The 18,041-nt window shown below is 35.6% G+C and overlaps 2 protein-coding genes and 1 non-coding gene across 3 annotated transcripts; 1 reads left to right on the forward strand and 2 right to left on the reverse strand.

The window, feature by feature from the left end:
* Positions 1-3,456: 3,456 nt before the first annotated feature.
* On the reverse strand, positions 3,457-4,074 carry LOC133805924 (uncharacterized). The gene has a single exon (XM_062244071.1). The coding sequence runs from the start codon at positions 4,072-4,074 to the stop codon at positions 3,457-3,459; it is 618 nt and encodes a 205-aa protein (XP_062100055.1).
* Positions 4,075-6,043: 1,969 nt separating this feature from the next.
* On the reverse strand, positions 6,044-7,018 carry LOC133805925 (uncharacterized). Its single transcript, XM_062244072.1, has 2 exons — positions 6,370-7,018; positions 6,044-6,282 (listed from the first exon to the last, which is right to left on the reverse strand). The coding sequence occupies exons 1-2, from the start codon at positions 7,016-7,018 to the stop codon at positions 6,044-6,046; spliced, it is 888 nt and encodes a 295-aa protein (XP_062100056.1).
* LOC133807567 (small nucleolar RNA R71) lies at positions 6,909-7,013 on the forward strand. Its single transcript, XR_009879473.1, has one exon. It is a non-coding gene; the product is annotated as a small nucleolar RNA R71 (small nucleolar RNA).
* Positions 7,019-18,041: the final 11,023 nt, after the last annotated feature.

Below are 18,041 nucleotides of genomic sequence, written 5' to 3' on the forward strand. Positions count from 1 at the left end.
ACATACAAGACAATAATCATTTCATGTTGCAGCCATACAATATAAGTTGACTTACTTGGAGTCCTTAGCGCTCAGCAAGTTTTCACCCTCCAATGTTCAGTCCAGTTACGCTTAGCCAATACTGTAGTTATCCATACAGTATACTCAGATTAATTATGGCACTCATAATTCATTATTATTATTTTGGGCAGTTTGGTCATTTTAATAAAAGTCATTTGTAAGGATTTACAATCCTTATTTGGTTTTAAACTTATTAAGGAAAGTTATACAAAATATTCGAGACTAAACCTTAAGTCTCGGGGAGACCTATCCTAAGGTCTCGATACCTAGGCTCGGGTATCACAATGGTATTTCCCACAATCTGCTAAAAATCTTATTCTTTCCAGGTATCGCTATTAACCCGCACTTCCGACTAGTCGGTTAAAATATGTAAGATTTTAGCCGGTATTATATCCAGAAAATACAAATAAATTCCTTAATTATTTTTAAAGAAAATAAACTCTTTAAATTTTCCTTTTATTTTTCTTAAGGTTTTAATATCTAAAAACCGTTTTAAGAAAATTGCCTAATTTGTCTTAATTAGGAAAACCGTTATAAATTTCTCATCTTGACTAATTAATTTTCCAAAAGCAATTAATCAATTTTACTTACTAGGAAAATAATTTATTTAATTATTTTTCTCAAAATATAGGGTTTTAATCCCTCTTTTAATTTATTAACTATTAATAAATTAAATCTCTTATTTTTAGAAAGAATAAAAACTCTTTAATAAAAATAATTCATTTAAACTCAAAGGGTAAATTTTAGTGAAAATATGATTTCAAGACTTACCATTTTATATCTTGAAATAAACAAAATTTTACTTTTTACCTTATGTTCCAAAATCTCATTTTTACACTAAGTGTGAAAAACCTATTTTTCACATTTTTCACTACATACTTCGTTAGTTCATAACTTGAAATTTACTTACCCAATTGTTACCAAAATTTCCCAATTCCATTTTTGTTATGCCATTTAGGTCTTTGAAAAATCTTAGGTCAAAATGAGCATTTTTTATTGGTGAAATCATTTTCCAACAATGAGGTAAAAATGACATTATTTTCTAGTCCTTATTTTTTCCAAACTTTGACAGTTAATAAATTTCAAACCGTTCAATATTTTCTTTCCAAATTTTACAGTGGAATAATAGGTTATGCAAGTAATATGTCCACAAAATTTTAGAAAAAACTGGGTTCATTTGACCTATACAGTGGCTGTCCAAACTTGTTTCCAAAAATAAGAATACGAAAAAACAGTTTTTTACCTAATCTTTGAAATAGCATAACTTACTCATTTCTAAACATTTTTTTGTGTTTCAAAAGCTCAATTTTATGTACTCAATCTCAACAACATCACAGTACAATTTAATTTTACAAAAACAATATACAGTGGCTGCTTGACCCCTTGGAAGTCACAGCTCAAAACATGTTTTGTTTTAGGGTATCCTACAAAACCCTTGGGGGTTTTGGTTCCCATTTTCAAAAATCAATACTCATGCATCATAAAAATTATTAAACAACTACCATAACCTTATTACATCATCAACAAGAAACTCTAAGCATTAGATATACAAAATAATGCTTAAAACTAAAAACCCTACAACAAAATCATCAAAAGTAAACTTTTTACCTCTTTGGTGTTCTTGCTTAAGGTTTGGACCTTCCTATAAGCTTTGACTCCTTCAAAACCTTTCAAAAACCCTAACAAACTTCCCCCAACAACATAGTCAATTAGCTATTTGAAACTCTATGCTTAAAACTTTACAAAAGTCTAGATTAATGAAACTTTACCTTAGGGAAAACCCTTCCTAGACCAAGACTTAGCTTCCAAGTTTCTTTGGTGTTCTTGGGGTTGCAAATGGAGAGAACACTTGAGAGAGTCTTCAAAAATCCGATGAGAGTGAATGAGGGAGGGAGAGTGGTCGGATTTGGGGGTTAGAATGGCTCACACAACTCTTCAAAATATCACAAAACACTTGAGTGCTTTTCTACCCACTTGCCCACTTGACTTCTTACACCTTTTTCACTCTCATTAAGTTTTAATCACCAAACTTACTATTAATTAATTAAATTAAATGTCTCTCATATTTAATTTAATTAACCACAAAATAAAATTTAACCTAAGGTCCATTCATGGAATAAAATTCCCCATTTCGGCAAAATTAGGCATTTACCACAAAATGCCTTAAAATTTCCATTTTCTTTTAGGTTTATTATTTTTGACCAAACTTTAACTTTTATGAATGTATTTTATGCCCAAAATATAATTTCCATGATTTTTCATTTTATTTTCCGAGATTTTTACCCGATCAGGGTTTTTGTGTCGGTCCAGGACCGAAAGTCTTATCTTGACTTTTAAAATCACAAAATTCATATTTTGGCTAGCAATAACTCATGGAATACTTACAAACAAAATATAATATTATTTAAAATAATATTCTTAACCCGGGGGGAAAATCCCGACCCGAGTCGTTTAAAGGTACCCAAAAACGTAGGACGTTACATAGGGCCACGACTATCTGATTGTAACCAGAGTACCCATCAAGGAAGCAATAGTACTCTCTCCCAGCAAGTCTATCTAGCATATGATCAATGAAAGGAAGAGGGAAATGATCCTTCCTAGTGGCCTTGTTTAGCTTCCTGTAGTCCATGCAAATCCTCCATCCAGTCACAATTCTAGTAGGAATCAACTCATTGTCTTCATTCTTCACCACTATGATCCCACCCTTCTTAGGTACACATTGTACATGAATCACCCATGAACTGTCAGAGATAGGATAAATAACGGCAGCATCCAACCACTTGATGATTTCTTTCTTTAGTACTTCCTTCATGATAAGATTTAGTCTTCTTTGCCCCTCAATAGAACCTTTTTCACTGTCTTCAATTAAGATCTTATGCATACACAAAGAAGACTAATACCTCGAATATCTGCAATAGTCCTACCAATGGCCTTTTTGAACTTTCTCAACACCTCGAGCAACTTTTCTTCTTGATCATGATTCAACTCTGCTGAAATAATGACAGGTAAAGTGGATGATGGACCCAAGTAGGCATATCGCAAATGTGATGGCAAAACTTTCAACTCAAACTCAGGTGGCTCTTCAATGGATGGTTTAGGAGCATTGAACTCCCTAGACGACAATTCCAATGAATCAAATTGGCCTCTTGTTCTTAACCCTTGAGAATTAGCCTCCAACCAAGCTAAGTACTCCTCATCATCTTCATCATTGTGTGAATCAAACAACAATAACCTCTTTAATGGATCATCAACGTTACTAGTCTCAAAATCCCTTGATGCCAAAGAATCTACCACTGAAACCACTGAGCATTCCTCAACCTCATCAGGAAATCTCATAGCCTTAAAAACATTAAAAGTCACCTTTTCATATTGGACCCTCATAGTTAGCTCCCCATTCTACACATCAATTAAAGTTCTTCCTGTCGCAAGAAATGACCTTCCAAAGATAATGGGCACCTCTCTATCCGCCTCATAGTCTTGCACAATAAAATCAACAGGGAATATGAATTTGTCTACCCTCACCAATACATCTTCAATCTTCCCATCTAGATGAGCAAGAGATCTATTTTCAAGTTGAAGAGTAACTGTAGTAGGCCTAACTTCTCCAATCCCCAATTTCTTGAAAACAGACATTGGCATCAAGTTAATGCTGGCACCCAGATCACATAAAGCGATCCCACAATAAGTCTCTCCAATAGTACATGGAATAGTGAAACTCCCAGGATCCTTCAACTTTGGTGGCAACTTGTCTTGCAGAAATGAACTACACTCTTTGGTTAGAGTCACAGTTTCAAACTCTCCTAACCTTATCTTCCTTGTAAGAACATCTTTCATGAATTTCACATAGTTAGGCATTTGTTCAAGTGCCTCTACAAGTGGGATGTTGATATGAAACTGCTTCAACATATCTAGAAATTTCTTGAATTGAAAATTCAATTTTTTCTTCTGAAAACATTGAGGAAATGGAGGTGGCTTCTTTGAAATTGAACTTTCTAGGTGACAATGTTGCGGCATCCCCTGTAGCATTCTGGGTAGAGGCAGATTTTTGTGCACTAGGAAGTTCAGCATCTTTTTGGAATTCCTCATTTATTTGGATTGAGGAGGGCTCAACTGTTGGTTTTTATTGATCAAATCAGAGATTATACGCAGTGGAACAACAATCAAATTGTTAGTTTAATCCCAAAAGATTTCTAGATCCACTTCTTCACATGCATATATATATTGAATCAAAGACAAGAAAAGAAAAATTACCTCAGGTCCTTCCTTGCTGCTATCTTTTTGTATGGCTAAATCCTTGAGATCTCACACCAAGATCTTCCAAAATGTTCTCAGCACACAAAGAACGAGTGTGGGCTCGCTATACAAACAATAGGAAAAAACTATTTATCAGATGTTCTCAACACATGAGATCTGATAAAGTTTGAACCTAGGTTTTGTGAAGAACAATGACTTCTGTTTATGTCATTGTTCTCTTTCTCTGAGAGAGATTTCTAGATATTTTTCTATCCCTGAAAAGTTACGTTCTGTAAAACTGATATCCTATATTTAATATATCCAATATATTAAAAATATTGTTATTTTAAACAATTTAAAATAACTGACCAGTTATCAGATTTTTGTTTAAATAATAATATTTTAATCATATTAAAATATCTCATTATTTATTTAATATTTAAATAACTAAAATTGTGGAACCAAGAAACTGAACACAATCTCTTATGCGTGTAGCACAGTGACTGTGCACTGTGCTACACGTGTACCACATGCCAGAGATGGCATGTGATTTTTCCCAATTTTTATTATTATTTAAATACCAAAAATCCTAAAAAATAAATTAATTATATTTTTGTTTAATCAAATAATTACTTAATTCTTAATTAATTAATTACACACAATTAAACAATAATTATGTTTGATACATAGAAAAATATTTTACTTATCACATAAGTCTTTTTTCCCATTTTTTGTGTTTACCTTTGTCAGTGTTTGTTTGAGCCATTTCGGGGACCATGGACCTATAACATTAAGCTCCAATAAATAAACTAAATAATTAAACTCTTTAATTATAATAGTTAATTTATTAATTCTGATATTACTCCACTATAAATTCAGAATTACACTCTTTATGTTATAGATATACTTTTACAGAAATCTTTTCTTAAGTCGTCCATTGATATAACCATCTTACAATAGTTCAACCCTCTAATTAATTAGTTCATAAATTAGAATGGAAGAATTACCATTTTACCTTTCTAATTTACTTCTTATTCCTTAAGTACCATTAATTCACTAGTGAATAATTAATCTATAATCTAATTATAGATTTGAGCTCAAAATCATTCAGTTCCAGAATTAACCCTTAAGGGAACTAATATATGATCCGTTAGGAAAGATTAGATTCCGTATTGTTGATACATGTTCCCAGCCATCCATGATATTAAATCTCCAAAACAAAAGTCATTAGCCTCATTCTTTGAAGAGACCTTAATGAATGAATCAAAAGATTTAATAAACATGAACATGGTTCATGAACACCCAGGATTTAGGTTGATCTATAAATGATCATCAGTTATGATATGAATTACAAGTCTTTATTGTTAAATGGTTTTTGGATAAAGACTTTAATTCATATCGGTCCATGTCATATATAATCATATTATATAAAGCACCATTACTGAGATGTCTTTCCACATCAATAATCCGAATCTAGATTATTTGTATCATTATGATACTCAGTAAACCGTACTTACAACTCCAATTAAAGAATTCCATAACTTTAATTTGTTGTTGTTGACTATTTTTATTCATTCATGTGATCTTAATTCTCTCGTTCTAATACAAGATCACATCCTCAATAATGAATATGGATTTTTTTTTATATTTACAAAATTATTCAAACAACAATTTAACAATCTAAATATAACAATAATAATGAACCATTATATTTATTTATTCACAGAAAAACAAATGTCTTTACATGCTTTTAGGACACACTCCTAACATCAACCTCATGCCCAAAATTGGTCTTGTCCTTCTCCAACACTTTCCCACTCCTAAAAGTGACGGCTTTACAATGTTTCTTGCCCACATTCCTTGGATTCTTGGTATCACTTGGCAATGTACCATGGGGTCTATTTCTAAGCTCAATAGCTAGTTGCCCAACTTGGTTTTCTAAGTTCCTCAATGAAGCCGCTTGGCTTTGAATCATGGCTTCATTCTTCACTATATATTCCATCAACATGTTTTCAAGAGAGCTAGATTGCATTGCTTATTGTTGTGGCCTTGTATGTGGTGCTTGTGGGGGGTAACCTGATGGAAAATTTGGTCTTGGAGGCATAGAAGGATTGCTAGGGCCAGCCCCTTGATTACTCCTTGAAAAATTGGGATGTTGCCTCCAAGATGGGTTGTATGAATTAGAATAAGGACCATTTGTATTTTTGTTCCCCATATAACACACAGCTGCTGGATTCGAATGACAGTTGTCAAAAGTATGACCCTCACCATAATACACACAAGAAATGCTCTCCATGTGCCCCATTTGTGTCCCCATAGGCTGCCCCATTGATTGATTCATCTCCATATTCATTGTCTTGAGCATATTAGAAATAGAGGACACTTGGGCTGCCAAAGAAGTGATGGCATCTACATCATGAATACCAACCACATTTCTACCTGTAGACAATCTAGAAGTGGGCCATTGATAGTTGTTGTTGGATATTCTCTCAAGGATTTCATATGCCTCATCATAGGACTTAGCAAGAAGAGCCCTGTTCGCTGTAGCATCAACGACCATTCTATTATGAGCGTTGAGATCGTTATAGAAAGTCTCCATCTGAATGCAATGTGGAATGCCATGGTGAGGGCATTTGCGCAACAACTCCTTAAATTGCTCCCATGCCTCATAAAGATTCTTCATCAAGTTGTTGAAATGAAGTAATCTCATTGTGGAACTTGGCATTTTTAGTGGGAGGAAAATACTTCATCAAAAAACACTCAGCCAACTCTTGCCAAGTATTCACAGAATTAGATGGCAAAGAGTTCAACCAAGTTCTAGCTCTGTCTCTCAAGGAGTATGGGAACAACTTTAGTCTCAAGGCATCCTCTATCACTCCAGGCACCTTGAAAGAATCACTCACTTCAATGAACAAGCGAAGGTGAAGGTGTGTGTGGCAGTCAGAATCCCGTGATCCGTAAGGGGAAAGACCGGGTAAAGCTGTACAATCCCACACCGCCTGGGGAAGGTCAAGTGTGATGATTCTAAGACTGTGTAGGTATGGGACTATACATTTGAAGAGGGCTTAAATGGATTGATGGGTACTACCTATGCCAACAAGATGCATCTTCTTTTCGGTAGCCCATCACTTGAGAACTCCAAAGTTAAGCGTGCTTGACCTGGAGTAATCTCAAGATGGGTGACCTCCAGGGAAGTTTTCCCAGGAAGGGTGCGAGTGAGGACAATGCACACTGGAAAGACTCATGTTGGTTTGTAGGGCCAGTCTTCATTCCAGGAAGCAGCCATAGTGACGTGGGGCATTATAGTATGGATCCTCTGTTGGCATCCCACTAAACTGGCCCACAGTTTGAAGCATCTGGAACATGATTGGCTTCAATTCAACCTGTGCGGCCTGAATTTCTGGTCAAACGATGCCCGGATTGAGCTCATTGAAGAGGGGGAGAGCATATTGCCTAATCGCACGATCTCTGTCATCAGCGATAATAACTGCATTTTGCCCATTATTGGCAGCTACTCCCCCTTGAGCTACTCGATCTTGAGCAACTCATGCTAGATTTATCAATGGAACATGAGCGGCTCCTGCTACATTTTCTGCCCCTTGAGCAGCTCTTGATAGATTTGCTGCCCTCTAAGCGGCTCCCTGTTGAGTCCCTTGCTCAACATCCATCACTACTACTTCCCTTTTTTATTTTTGTATTTTTCGCCTTCTTCTAAATGTACGCTCGATTTCTGGGTCGATGGGAATTAGTTTAGGGTCTTGATTCTCATTCATACACTATGTAAACCTGAATTTTTCATGAGAATCACCCAAGTTATAACAAAAGAAAATTTAAACCAAATTGCAAGATAATTAACTTTACAACAATTGACTTTAAGCAATCCCCCGGCAACAACGCCAAGAACTTGTTGCGAATTTTCCTAAGAGTGTGCAAGTGTACACAGTCGTCAAATAAGTAATATAATGAAATAATTTTTATTGTCTCCTCAAGGATTGCCAAACAAATATTGTAAAAATCAACACCACACAATTTGGGGTACAATTAATTTTTTGTATGATTTAATTAATTGAACTAAAAACACTAGACAAGATAATTAAAATAGCTCATTAACACTAAAGCTAGAAAATGACAAATTGTGATTAATATTATGATAAAAGTTAGTCATATCAAATCCCCCTAAGTTGTAGTTTTGCCCCTGATGTTGCAACAAAGTTCATAGCAAAGTTCTCTTGTAACTAGGATTTCCAATTTAATTCACATTCCATTTTTCCAAATGCTCATGTTAAAGTTCCATCAATCAAATTCACATACTCCTATGCTAAATTTAATTTCAAGAACATAATTTCAAGCATCAATCCTACAAGTTTGGAAGGTGAATAAAATATCCTTAAGTTATCCATTAATTAATAACAAATTTATCAACATGATCAATCAGGCACTTCCACTAATTCTAACCCTTCTGAAATTAAAACTAGCTTGTTCCTCACCTAAGTTGATCATTCTCAAGCAAGAGTTGCACAATAAATATAGCTCAAATGAACAAGAGAAAAATTGCATAAAACATTCAACACTTTGGGGTTGATTACAAATTAGGGTTCATCAATACCCCTAACACAACAAATTAGCTCATAATCAAAATACCCAAATCACCACAATATATATTCAACATTTTCTCAAGAGTTCAAGATGAGAAAAATAAAATTATAGGAAAAGAGAGTTTAGAAAGACAAGCCAAAATGATAGAAATCATCTATTCTTTGTCATCTAGTTCTTCTTCTTCTTCTAGCTTCCTTCTCCTAGGTTTTTCATCTTCTTTTCTTGATGTTTCAGCTCCCAAAAGTGCAGAAAAACTCCTTCAATGGTGATAGGCAGCTGGGATTTTTTTTTTCCCTTCTTGGAGAAGATGATCTCCCTTTTTTTTGGCTAAAAAAGGATATAAACCCTCTCTTTTTCTCTCTACACGTGGGGACCACTCTTCTTTTCAGAAATTTTCAGCTCATTTCCACCCCATCCTCCCATTATTCAAGTCTCTCCACCTCATTTAACTACTTGCCAAGTGTGCAAAGTTTATTGATGCTACAACAAAGTGTCAGAATTTCAGCTCCAAGATGATTTCCTTGCATATGTTTCACTAAGTTTTCCAAGCACCCTTTCTTTATGCCTTCAAAATAGATACCACATTTTTAGAACATAATCCCATTATTTTCCACAAGATTTATCACTAATTAAAACAAAATACACAAACAAAGTTAAAAGATAAAATGACTAAAACCACACAATAATAACACAAACACTCTATTTCACTTAAATATTTAAGTTCAAAAGCTTAATTAATAACTCTAAAATATAGAGTTATCAATTATGCAATACCTCAGCGGTTGATGCACTTGTGCATGTTGTCCTGAAGTGTCCTGGTTGCTGGCAATTTCTACAATGGACAACTTGACCTGTTTTCTTTGTCTTAGTGGCTGTAGGAGGAGGTGGCTCATCCACGTCTCTCGTTCAATTTTCCTAGGCCTTCCTGGTAGGTTGTTGTCACCTGGCAGAAAAATTGGATTGAGACCAGTTATTGGCCAATTGCTTGGGCTTAGCATAGGCCCCACTATGCCTGCATAAGCTACGTGGAATGCTGCTTTGTGATAACACTTATGAATATACCCCCATATTTCATGTTTGCAAAGCCAAATGGTAGCCAATCCATGTCCACATGGAATCTCTGTGAGCTCAAACCTTCTACATGTGTAGCTACACTTTTCCAAATCAATTGTATAACCAGATCCAGTGTTGGTGTTAACTTGGAATTTTGTAGCATTTGCATGTGTCACTGTGCAATAACGAGCAATCTGTTTTCGCTTCTCAAATATCTTCACAATGTTGGCATGCACAGGATGCTTTGATTTGTCCACATTCTCTATTTTCTTGCTGAATCTACACATCAACCAATATCTAATTTTCTCTAAGAGTGTAATTGTTGGTTTGTACCTCACATCCATGATTGTGTGGTTGAAGCTTTCACAAACATTATTCAGAAACATGTCACATTTCACTTCTTCTTTAAAATAAGTCTTACTCCACTCAGAAGGCTCTTTAGCAGCTAGCCAGTTGTAAGCCCTTTCATTGACATCCTTTAAGTCTTTCATTTTCTGATCAAATTCAGCAGGTGTGGTGCCCTTGCTACTGCCTAAAGCAATTGTTTAAGGAGAAGGCCAGGGAAGTCCTTTTTGAAATTACCATGCATGTGTCTGACACAGAATTGACTATTTGCTCCTTGGAAAACAACCTCCACTGCATTTTTTAGACCCTTTCGTCTATCACTAATGATAGTGAATGTGGCTGGATATGTGGGGATTAAATCATCTCTCAACTGCTCCAAAAAAACAAGTCTAGCTGTTAGTATTCTCCTTCTCAACTACTGCATATGCTATTGGGAAGATTGAATGGGTCCCATCTATCCCAATTGTAGCCAACAATATTCCTTTATAGCACCCCTTCAAAAAACGGCCATCTAAACCTATCAGTGGCCTGCAACCTTGTAAGAAGCCATCATTGCAAGCCTTTAGATATATGTAGACCCTCTTACGTATCCTTTTCTCACCCCTCAACTCATTCTGTATCTTAGTTGTGCTTCCAGGGTTGGTATTTAAAATCTGTTTGCAGTAATCCTCCAATATTGCAAATTGTTGTACCACTGAACCCTCAAGCTGTTCTTTAGCAGTGTTGCGAGATCTATAGAATTAAGAAGCTGAAACCATGGAGCACTTTGTGTTCTGAGTCATCTCCTTAAAAGCAGAGTAATCCATGTTGGGATACAATATAAATTGGTCGATAAAGTGCTTTGCAAGCCACTGTGCATCAATGTACCTGTTATTCAGTAATATTCCACAGTTGTGTGTGTCCAATAAGGTATTAACTCTAAAAGTTATACCATCTGCCTTCACGTGAGCATAAACCACCCAAGGACAACCAACAACTTTACCTCGATCCTGAAGCCTTCGGAGTATCTTTTTGATAGGCGCCTCTATCTGTATGGGGAATTCGCTGCTGATAGAGGAGAAGGACAGGGGTCGCTAGGTCAGAAATGTGATAACTATGAATTCTCCCCAAGTAGGGTTTGAACCTACGACCAATCAGTTAACAGCCGACCGCTCTCATTTCTGTTTTCTAAGCCATCCATAAAGTTGGAGAATCGGTCTTTTTCAGGCGTATCCAATTTTGCTCTTAGTTTTTTTGCATCATTGGTTGTGAACATGTACCCTCTATTTGTGTGTATAAAATGCTCCTTTAAAGCGCGTCTAAGTAACTGCACATCCCCAAAGTGAATTTCAAATTAGATACCTTTGTTTTTTTTATTATATTCTGCTTTGGTGGTCTTTGGAGTACCTTAATCATCATCACTATCTACACTTGCCAGGTCAGCATCTGATTCAATTCCATGATTATCTTTAGCAGCATTTGTCTCAACACATAGCTCTGTAACACTCCCCCACCAAGTGCTTGGATTTGGTGGGACATACTCATGCCTTTCCACTTTAGGTTGCCCATCATACTCCTCATGCAAATCATACTCAACATCTGGGGTTGTTTGAGTTTGTGTGGTACCTTGTGGATCATCCTCAATTTCATTTTGTGGCACAATTTGAGGTTATTTTCGGCTAGCATTTTCTGGTTGAAAAAATGCTTGAGTTTCTGGTCCAAGATCTGGCTGAATTTCTTCACCTTGAGGAGGAGTTTCTGGTTGAACTTCTTGAGCAACATATGCCTTCATCATCCTTCTCAGTGTCAGTCTTCTACTCCTTGGAATTTCCTCAGCAATTTTTGGTCCATCTCCACCTATAACTACCTCGGGAAATTGAGGTTCAGTTGGGACTTCCTACAATAAAAATGGCATGAGATTAAAACCAAAATGCATTAGCTAAGTAGAATAAGAAATATCAAAATTGGTTGATAAATTACCTCAGCCACTAAACCCTCAAATTATATGGTTTGTGGGACATTTGTTGGGCCTTCATTGGCTGTTTCTTGCTCATCATCACTAATTTCAATTATTTCTTCTTCAGAGGAATCCATAGAGTCTTTTTTAGATGAATGGACTTCTTCATCATCCACTTAAGCAAGAAAATCACCCCATTTTACAAACAAGTTGGAAAAGTAATCATTGTGGTTCATTTTCCTAGGTGGATTGATAACAACATTACTAGGGAGATCAGATTCCACTTCCTCGAGGCAGCAACCCAAATTCAATTTTTCAGGACCTGCTTCGGGGATATGTCTTACAGTCATGTCATAATCTTTCCACGCCACAGAAAATACAACATTTGGTAACACCATGTATATTTGAACCTCCCTCTAACTTCGGTCCTTCATGTCATCAAAAAAAATTCTAACCTCCTTCTCCCCAACAACCATTATCCCTATATTTAGGTGTTTCCCATAGGGCTTGAACCAAAAACCATAGGGAAATTTGTAACCTAACTCTTGACCAATATCATCTAAATCCTTCTTCTTAAACTTCTTAAACTCACAATTTTCAAAATAGGTAACATACCATCCTTCATGTCGCCTGTTTCCAAAAGGAGTAAACCAAATACCCCCATGGTATAGCTTCACAGTGAATAGGTCAGGTTCAATTCCTGCAAAGTGGAATTCAGTTGAATGATCGGTACATGACCAAAAATTGGGATAAAAACCCTTCACCTTTTAACATATGGATGACAAAAACCCATTAGCATTTCACCCCCACAACAAACAAACAGACAAAAAAAAAAAAAAAACATGTGCAATTGTACCCCACTGAACAGACATAAAAAAAATCCAAAGCCACATGCAATCGTACCTCACTGAAAATTGCAACTAGATTCCCTAAAACCACTGAACCCTTTGTTTTTTAGCACATTATTCAAAACGACTTTGACCCTATAAAACCCACCCTTAAAGCTTTTGACCCATTTAACCCATCGAACCAGCAAGCATTGTAGTACAACCATTTTCTTCTAAAACGCTAGAAATCTTAACCAAGAACTCAAGGAAGAAGGTCAGGGTGCTTGCCGTAGTCAGGAGGAGCCTTGTCTTTACCGCATTTCTAAAATGCCATTTCTTTGCGTGTCCTTCTTCTCCTTCCTCTTTTTGTCATTTGTTCTTCTCCTGCTTTCTTCTTCCTCTTTCTCGACTTTCTCTGCTTCTTCTTTGTTTTCGCAGAACATAAAAAAAAAGAAATTATTGCTACCTATTTACTTTTTGAACCATGGCCTATACTCGATAGTTGCATTCATTCAAACCCATTTGCCCCTTTTTTTGTTCTAATTTAATTTACTTTCTTTTTCATTTCCGGGATTTTTTATTTCTTTTTCTAATTTAATTATCTATGTGGGTACCTATGGGTGAGCTGGACAGGTTTCAATGGGTCACATAGGAGGGTTTGGGGAGATAGCGAGGGAAATGGACGTAAACAGTAAATATGGTAATAGAACGTGGGTTTGGGAGCTTTAACTAGCGAAAAAGAAGAAGTGGGGGGTGAAGTGTATAAGAAAGTAAAGATTGGGGGTTTTGTCGCTAATTACTCTTAGAAGAATAATTTTGATAACATTTTTACTTTCACTTACTCTTTCATGACGAATTGTCGCCAATGATTTTGTACCCAGCATTGTAGGATACTTCTACTTCTTTCGATTTCCCTTGTTCTTTTGGGAGTGTGCAATAAATTTCGCACTTGTAAATAAATGAAAATTTTGATTCCACTACTCTTTGTTAAACATCATTGGTTGGGTTGTCTAGAATCTTGTCCCAATCCTCTGGTCCTTTGTAGTATTTCTCAAAGTGTTTATGTCTTGTTGCTTTCTTATCATGGTATCGATCTTTCATCTCTCGATTGATATGCTTTACACACTTTGTGTAATCCTTGTGACCATCTATTTGATAATATACCACTACATTGAAAAATAAACATATTAATAATATACTATATAAAAGACACATTTAAAAAATAATAATTGAATGAATTTTTTACCTTGATCATGCTAAGGACTTGGTCCTTGTAATGTTGAGGCACTAATTCCCATGAATTGTAATGTTTGGGAACCTTCGTTTTAATTTGAGCGCCTACGAGGTGGACAAAACCAACATGCTTGCCCCCAACAACCTTGTACGTTTTCTGGTCAAACACTTTTTCTAGTGATTTTCCATTTCCTTGTCGTCTGTCATCTAGCTCTTTTCCAATAGCAGCACCACGACCCTTTCTCTTAGCCGGGGCTTTTGTATTTATTTTGAATAATAATACTGAGAACATTAGTATATTTACGATAAACATATTTAGTGGAATAACAAAACGAAAATAAATTACATGATTCACATGAAGTTGGGATCTGGTGGAGGATCACCACCAGTGTCTCCATAGTGTGCTCTAGCCACATCTGTTGACATCTGCTAACATGACAGTAATTTAACTGATCTATTTTTAAATTTAATTCTTATTTATAATTAATTTTATAGTGATTTTTATTTTAATTTATTAGTTACTTTGAAACATGTTATTTGGAAACAAATTTTTTATTTCTCAATATATATAATTCTTTTACAGTGTTACAAAACTAAGTAGAATAGTCACTGTCATCACTAATTAAATTAACATCTATTGGGGACACATGATCAATATTATCATCACTAAGGTTGACAAACAATTCATCATCATCATTTGCTTCTTCTACGCTGTCCAACATATCATCTTTATCGTCATTAATAAATCCATCATCATCCTGAACAACAAAAGAAGGTCGATGGGCAGTGTCAACTTGTGTCGCTAGTTGATCAGATTGTTGCACAACCAACTCTCTGAGTTCCACAGTCAATACAAAATTAGATGAGTTAGTGTCATGTACAACATCAATATCAATAATCATTTCTGAAGCTTATGGAATATCCCAAACTTGTCGATCATTCACTTCTTGAACAATTGTCCAATCTAGTCCTCTAACGGGATCATCAATGTAGAAAAACTTCTTCGCTTGGCTAGCTAGTATGTATGGTTCATCTTTATACCATTCACCACTGACATTGATACTAGTAATATTAATTTTAGTAACTGTTTTCTTCTTTTTCGGATCCGCGTTGAACCATTTACATCGAAACAATACCACTGAATACGCACAGTAAAACATAGCTGGAGTATTTCTTCAAGTTGCCCGTAATAGTTAAAACTTTCAGTCCCAGCAACAGACACTCCACTATTTTGTGTAGTTCGATTGCAATCTCGATTGTATGAAAAAAAAATCAAACTCCATTAACTATACATGCTTGATAGGAGTAGGCCAAAGATTCGACCCAAATGTTAAAGCTAGCAATTCATCGGCATACTCTAATGACCCGAGCTGGTGCAGGTCATATATCTAAAAATAGGGAAAATATATTAGAATGAGAATGTCATTTTTATTAAACAATTTAATAAGTACAAATTACCTTCTTATGAAACCATGAACAAAACTTTTTTTTTTTTGTATCAATTTATGATCAACACCTAGATTTATTTGTTGCACCTTAATAAGGTCTTCTCTGTTAATTAACATTGTTGAGATTATAGTTGGAGCATGAATAATGTGAAGATTAAAATTGTATTAACTTATTCTAAATACACTACAGTTTCTAGAGAATTATCCAATATGAACCACTCAGCTCGGTTCCGAGTGTTTTCGTTGAGGGACACGGGAGTTCCCACACCGAGTGGAAGACATTGACATTAAAACACTGTGAGGTGTCGCTTCACATATGGTGCATCTTCATTCTGATCAGGTTGATTAAATTTTGTTTCCACACCTTTGAAATATATTGAACAAAATGGCAAAGCCTCATCTGCAACATATCCTTCCACTATGGATCCTTTTGGACGAGCTTTTTTCCTGTCACAGTTTTTTTTTTTTTCACGTATCATTAAAAATGATACGTCCACCTCATAAATATGGGGGGTCCCAATATAGCTTCATCAAGTAAGTGCAACACTAGATGGATCATTATGTCAAATAATGCTAGGGGGAAAATCAACTCCTTCTAGCATAAAATTATAATCAAGTCATTTTTATCTTTCTCCATGTCGTTTATATTCAGTGTCCCAGTGCACAATTATTTATAGAAATTGCACAATTTTGTAATGGTGGTTGATATAGATTCTGATAAAAACTTTCAAACACCTATTTCAAGTAATCATTGCATTATCACATGATAATCATGAGACTTCAACCCAACAATGTTTGAGTCATTATTAATGACTTTTTTCTTCAAATTAGAGCAAAAACCATCTGGCAAGTCTACTCCATTTAGAAATCGACGAAATTCTCGCCTTTGTTCAGGAGTCAAAATGTACAGAGCATGAATTTTTATTAGTATTTTAGTGGCATCTTCGTAAATCCACAATGATTTCCTAACTCCCATATTTTTCAAATCATGTCTTGCATCAGTGGTGTCCTTAGACTATCATTATCCAATAAAGTTCCAAGGAGACTACTGCACACATTCTTTTTGACATGCATCACATCTAAGTTGTGTTTTAACTAGGTTGAACTCCAATATTCAAGTTCAGAGAAAGTACGTTTTTTCCTCCAATTACTCTCCTTTTCACCTCATTTGTACTTCACCCCCCAAATCTGTCATGTTTATCAGAAACTCGAGGTGGTAAACCATTGACTTTCTCTAAGAATATTTGACAAGTAAACTGTTGTGGATGATATATTCTCTCCACATAACCATTCATTAAGGGCCTTAGTGTAACGTCCCAAATTCCCTATTGTGGCTTAATGCCCAGATTAGGGGGCCAGGAGGGACATAATTAATTTAATATGCAATTATGTGATTATAGGCATGATTATGTGAGTTATATTATTATATGATGATAATTACATGCATGCGGGCCCACTTCTTATTAGAAGGGCATTTTAGTAATTTTGGCCCATTAAGGGCATATTTATATATTTACATGCATGTTTGTGATATATGAGTGAGACCACATTATTATGTGGATATATTTGAATTATTCTGCATCAGACGATCCTAGGAAGCAAGTTATTGGTTTGGTCATAACGGGGGTCAAATACTGGGCTTGGGGCGAGCCTAGAGGTAATTTGGTAATTTAGTACATTACCGGGATCAGGTAATGGGAGGAAATTATTTGGTAATTATTTGAGGATATTGGGAGTAGTGGGATTTGGAGGACGTTAATTATGATTAACGAGGGTAGGTGGAAATGACAATTATGCCCTTGGATGGCTTTGAGGAATTAGTTGGGCCCTAGGGGTATTTCTATCATTCTAGGTTTAGATAGGCTTGATTCAGCCAAGGAAAGGCTGTGGAATAACAGGGTAGAACAAAGTAACCAAATAGAATCAACTCATTTTCCTTTCTCTCTACACGTTTCTCTCTCACTCTCAAAGTCTTGGAGGTTGATCTTGATTTTTAAGGAAAGGCTAGGGAATTGAAGGTTCAAGCTAAGAATTCAGTAGGAGGAAGTTATCCATCACTGAGGTAAGCTTTAACCCCACTTTAATTTATGGTATTCTGAGTTTTCTAGTGGTGTTCTTAGGTTGTTCTTTAGTTTCAAAACTCAAGTGGTGATTTTGAGTTTTAATGGTGTTTTGATTGTGTTTGGACTTGGGTTTTGATGAGGTTGAGGTATTGACGAAGTTTTGGGGTTAAATTATAAGTTTGGATGATGTTTAGGTTGGTCTTGAAGTTTGGAACTCATGGGAAAACGCAGGGGAAAGAACTAGAAA

This window comes from Humulus lupulus, chromosome X, assembly GCF_963169125.1.
Source record: "Humulus lupulus chromosome X, drHumLupu1.1, whole genome shotgun sequence".
Lineage (NCBI taxonomy): Eukaryota > Viridiplantae > Streptophyta > Magnoliopsida > Rosales > Cannabaceae > Humulus > Humulus lupulus.

Excerpts from the sequence above, each read along its gene's own strand:
- LOC133805924 (XM_062244071.1), bottom strand. The coding sequence starts at position 4,074 with ATGCCGCAACATTGTCACCTAGAAAGTTCAATTTCAAAGAAGCCACCT.
- LOC133805925 (XM_062244072.1), bottom strand. The coding sequence starts at position 7,018 with ATGCCAAGTTCCACAATGAGATTACTTCATTTCAACAACTTGATGAAG. Across the intron at positions 6,283-6,369 it reads AAGACCAAATTTTCCATCAG|TGAAGAATGAAGCCATGATT; the intron begins GTTACCCCCCAC and ends TGGAATATATAG.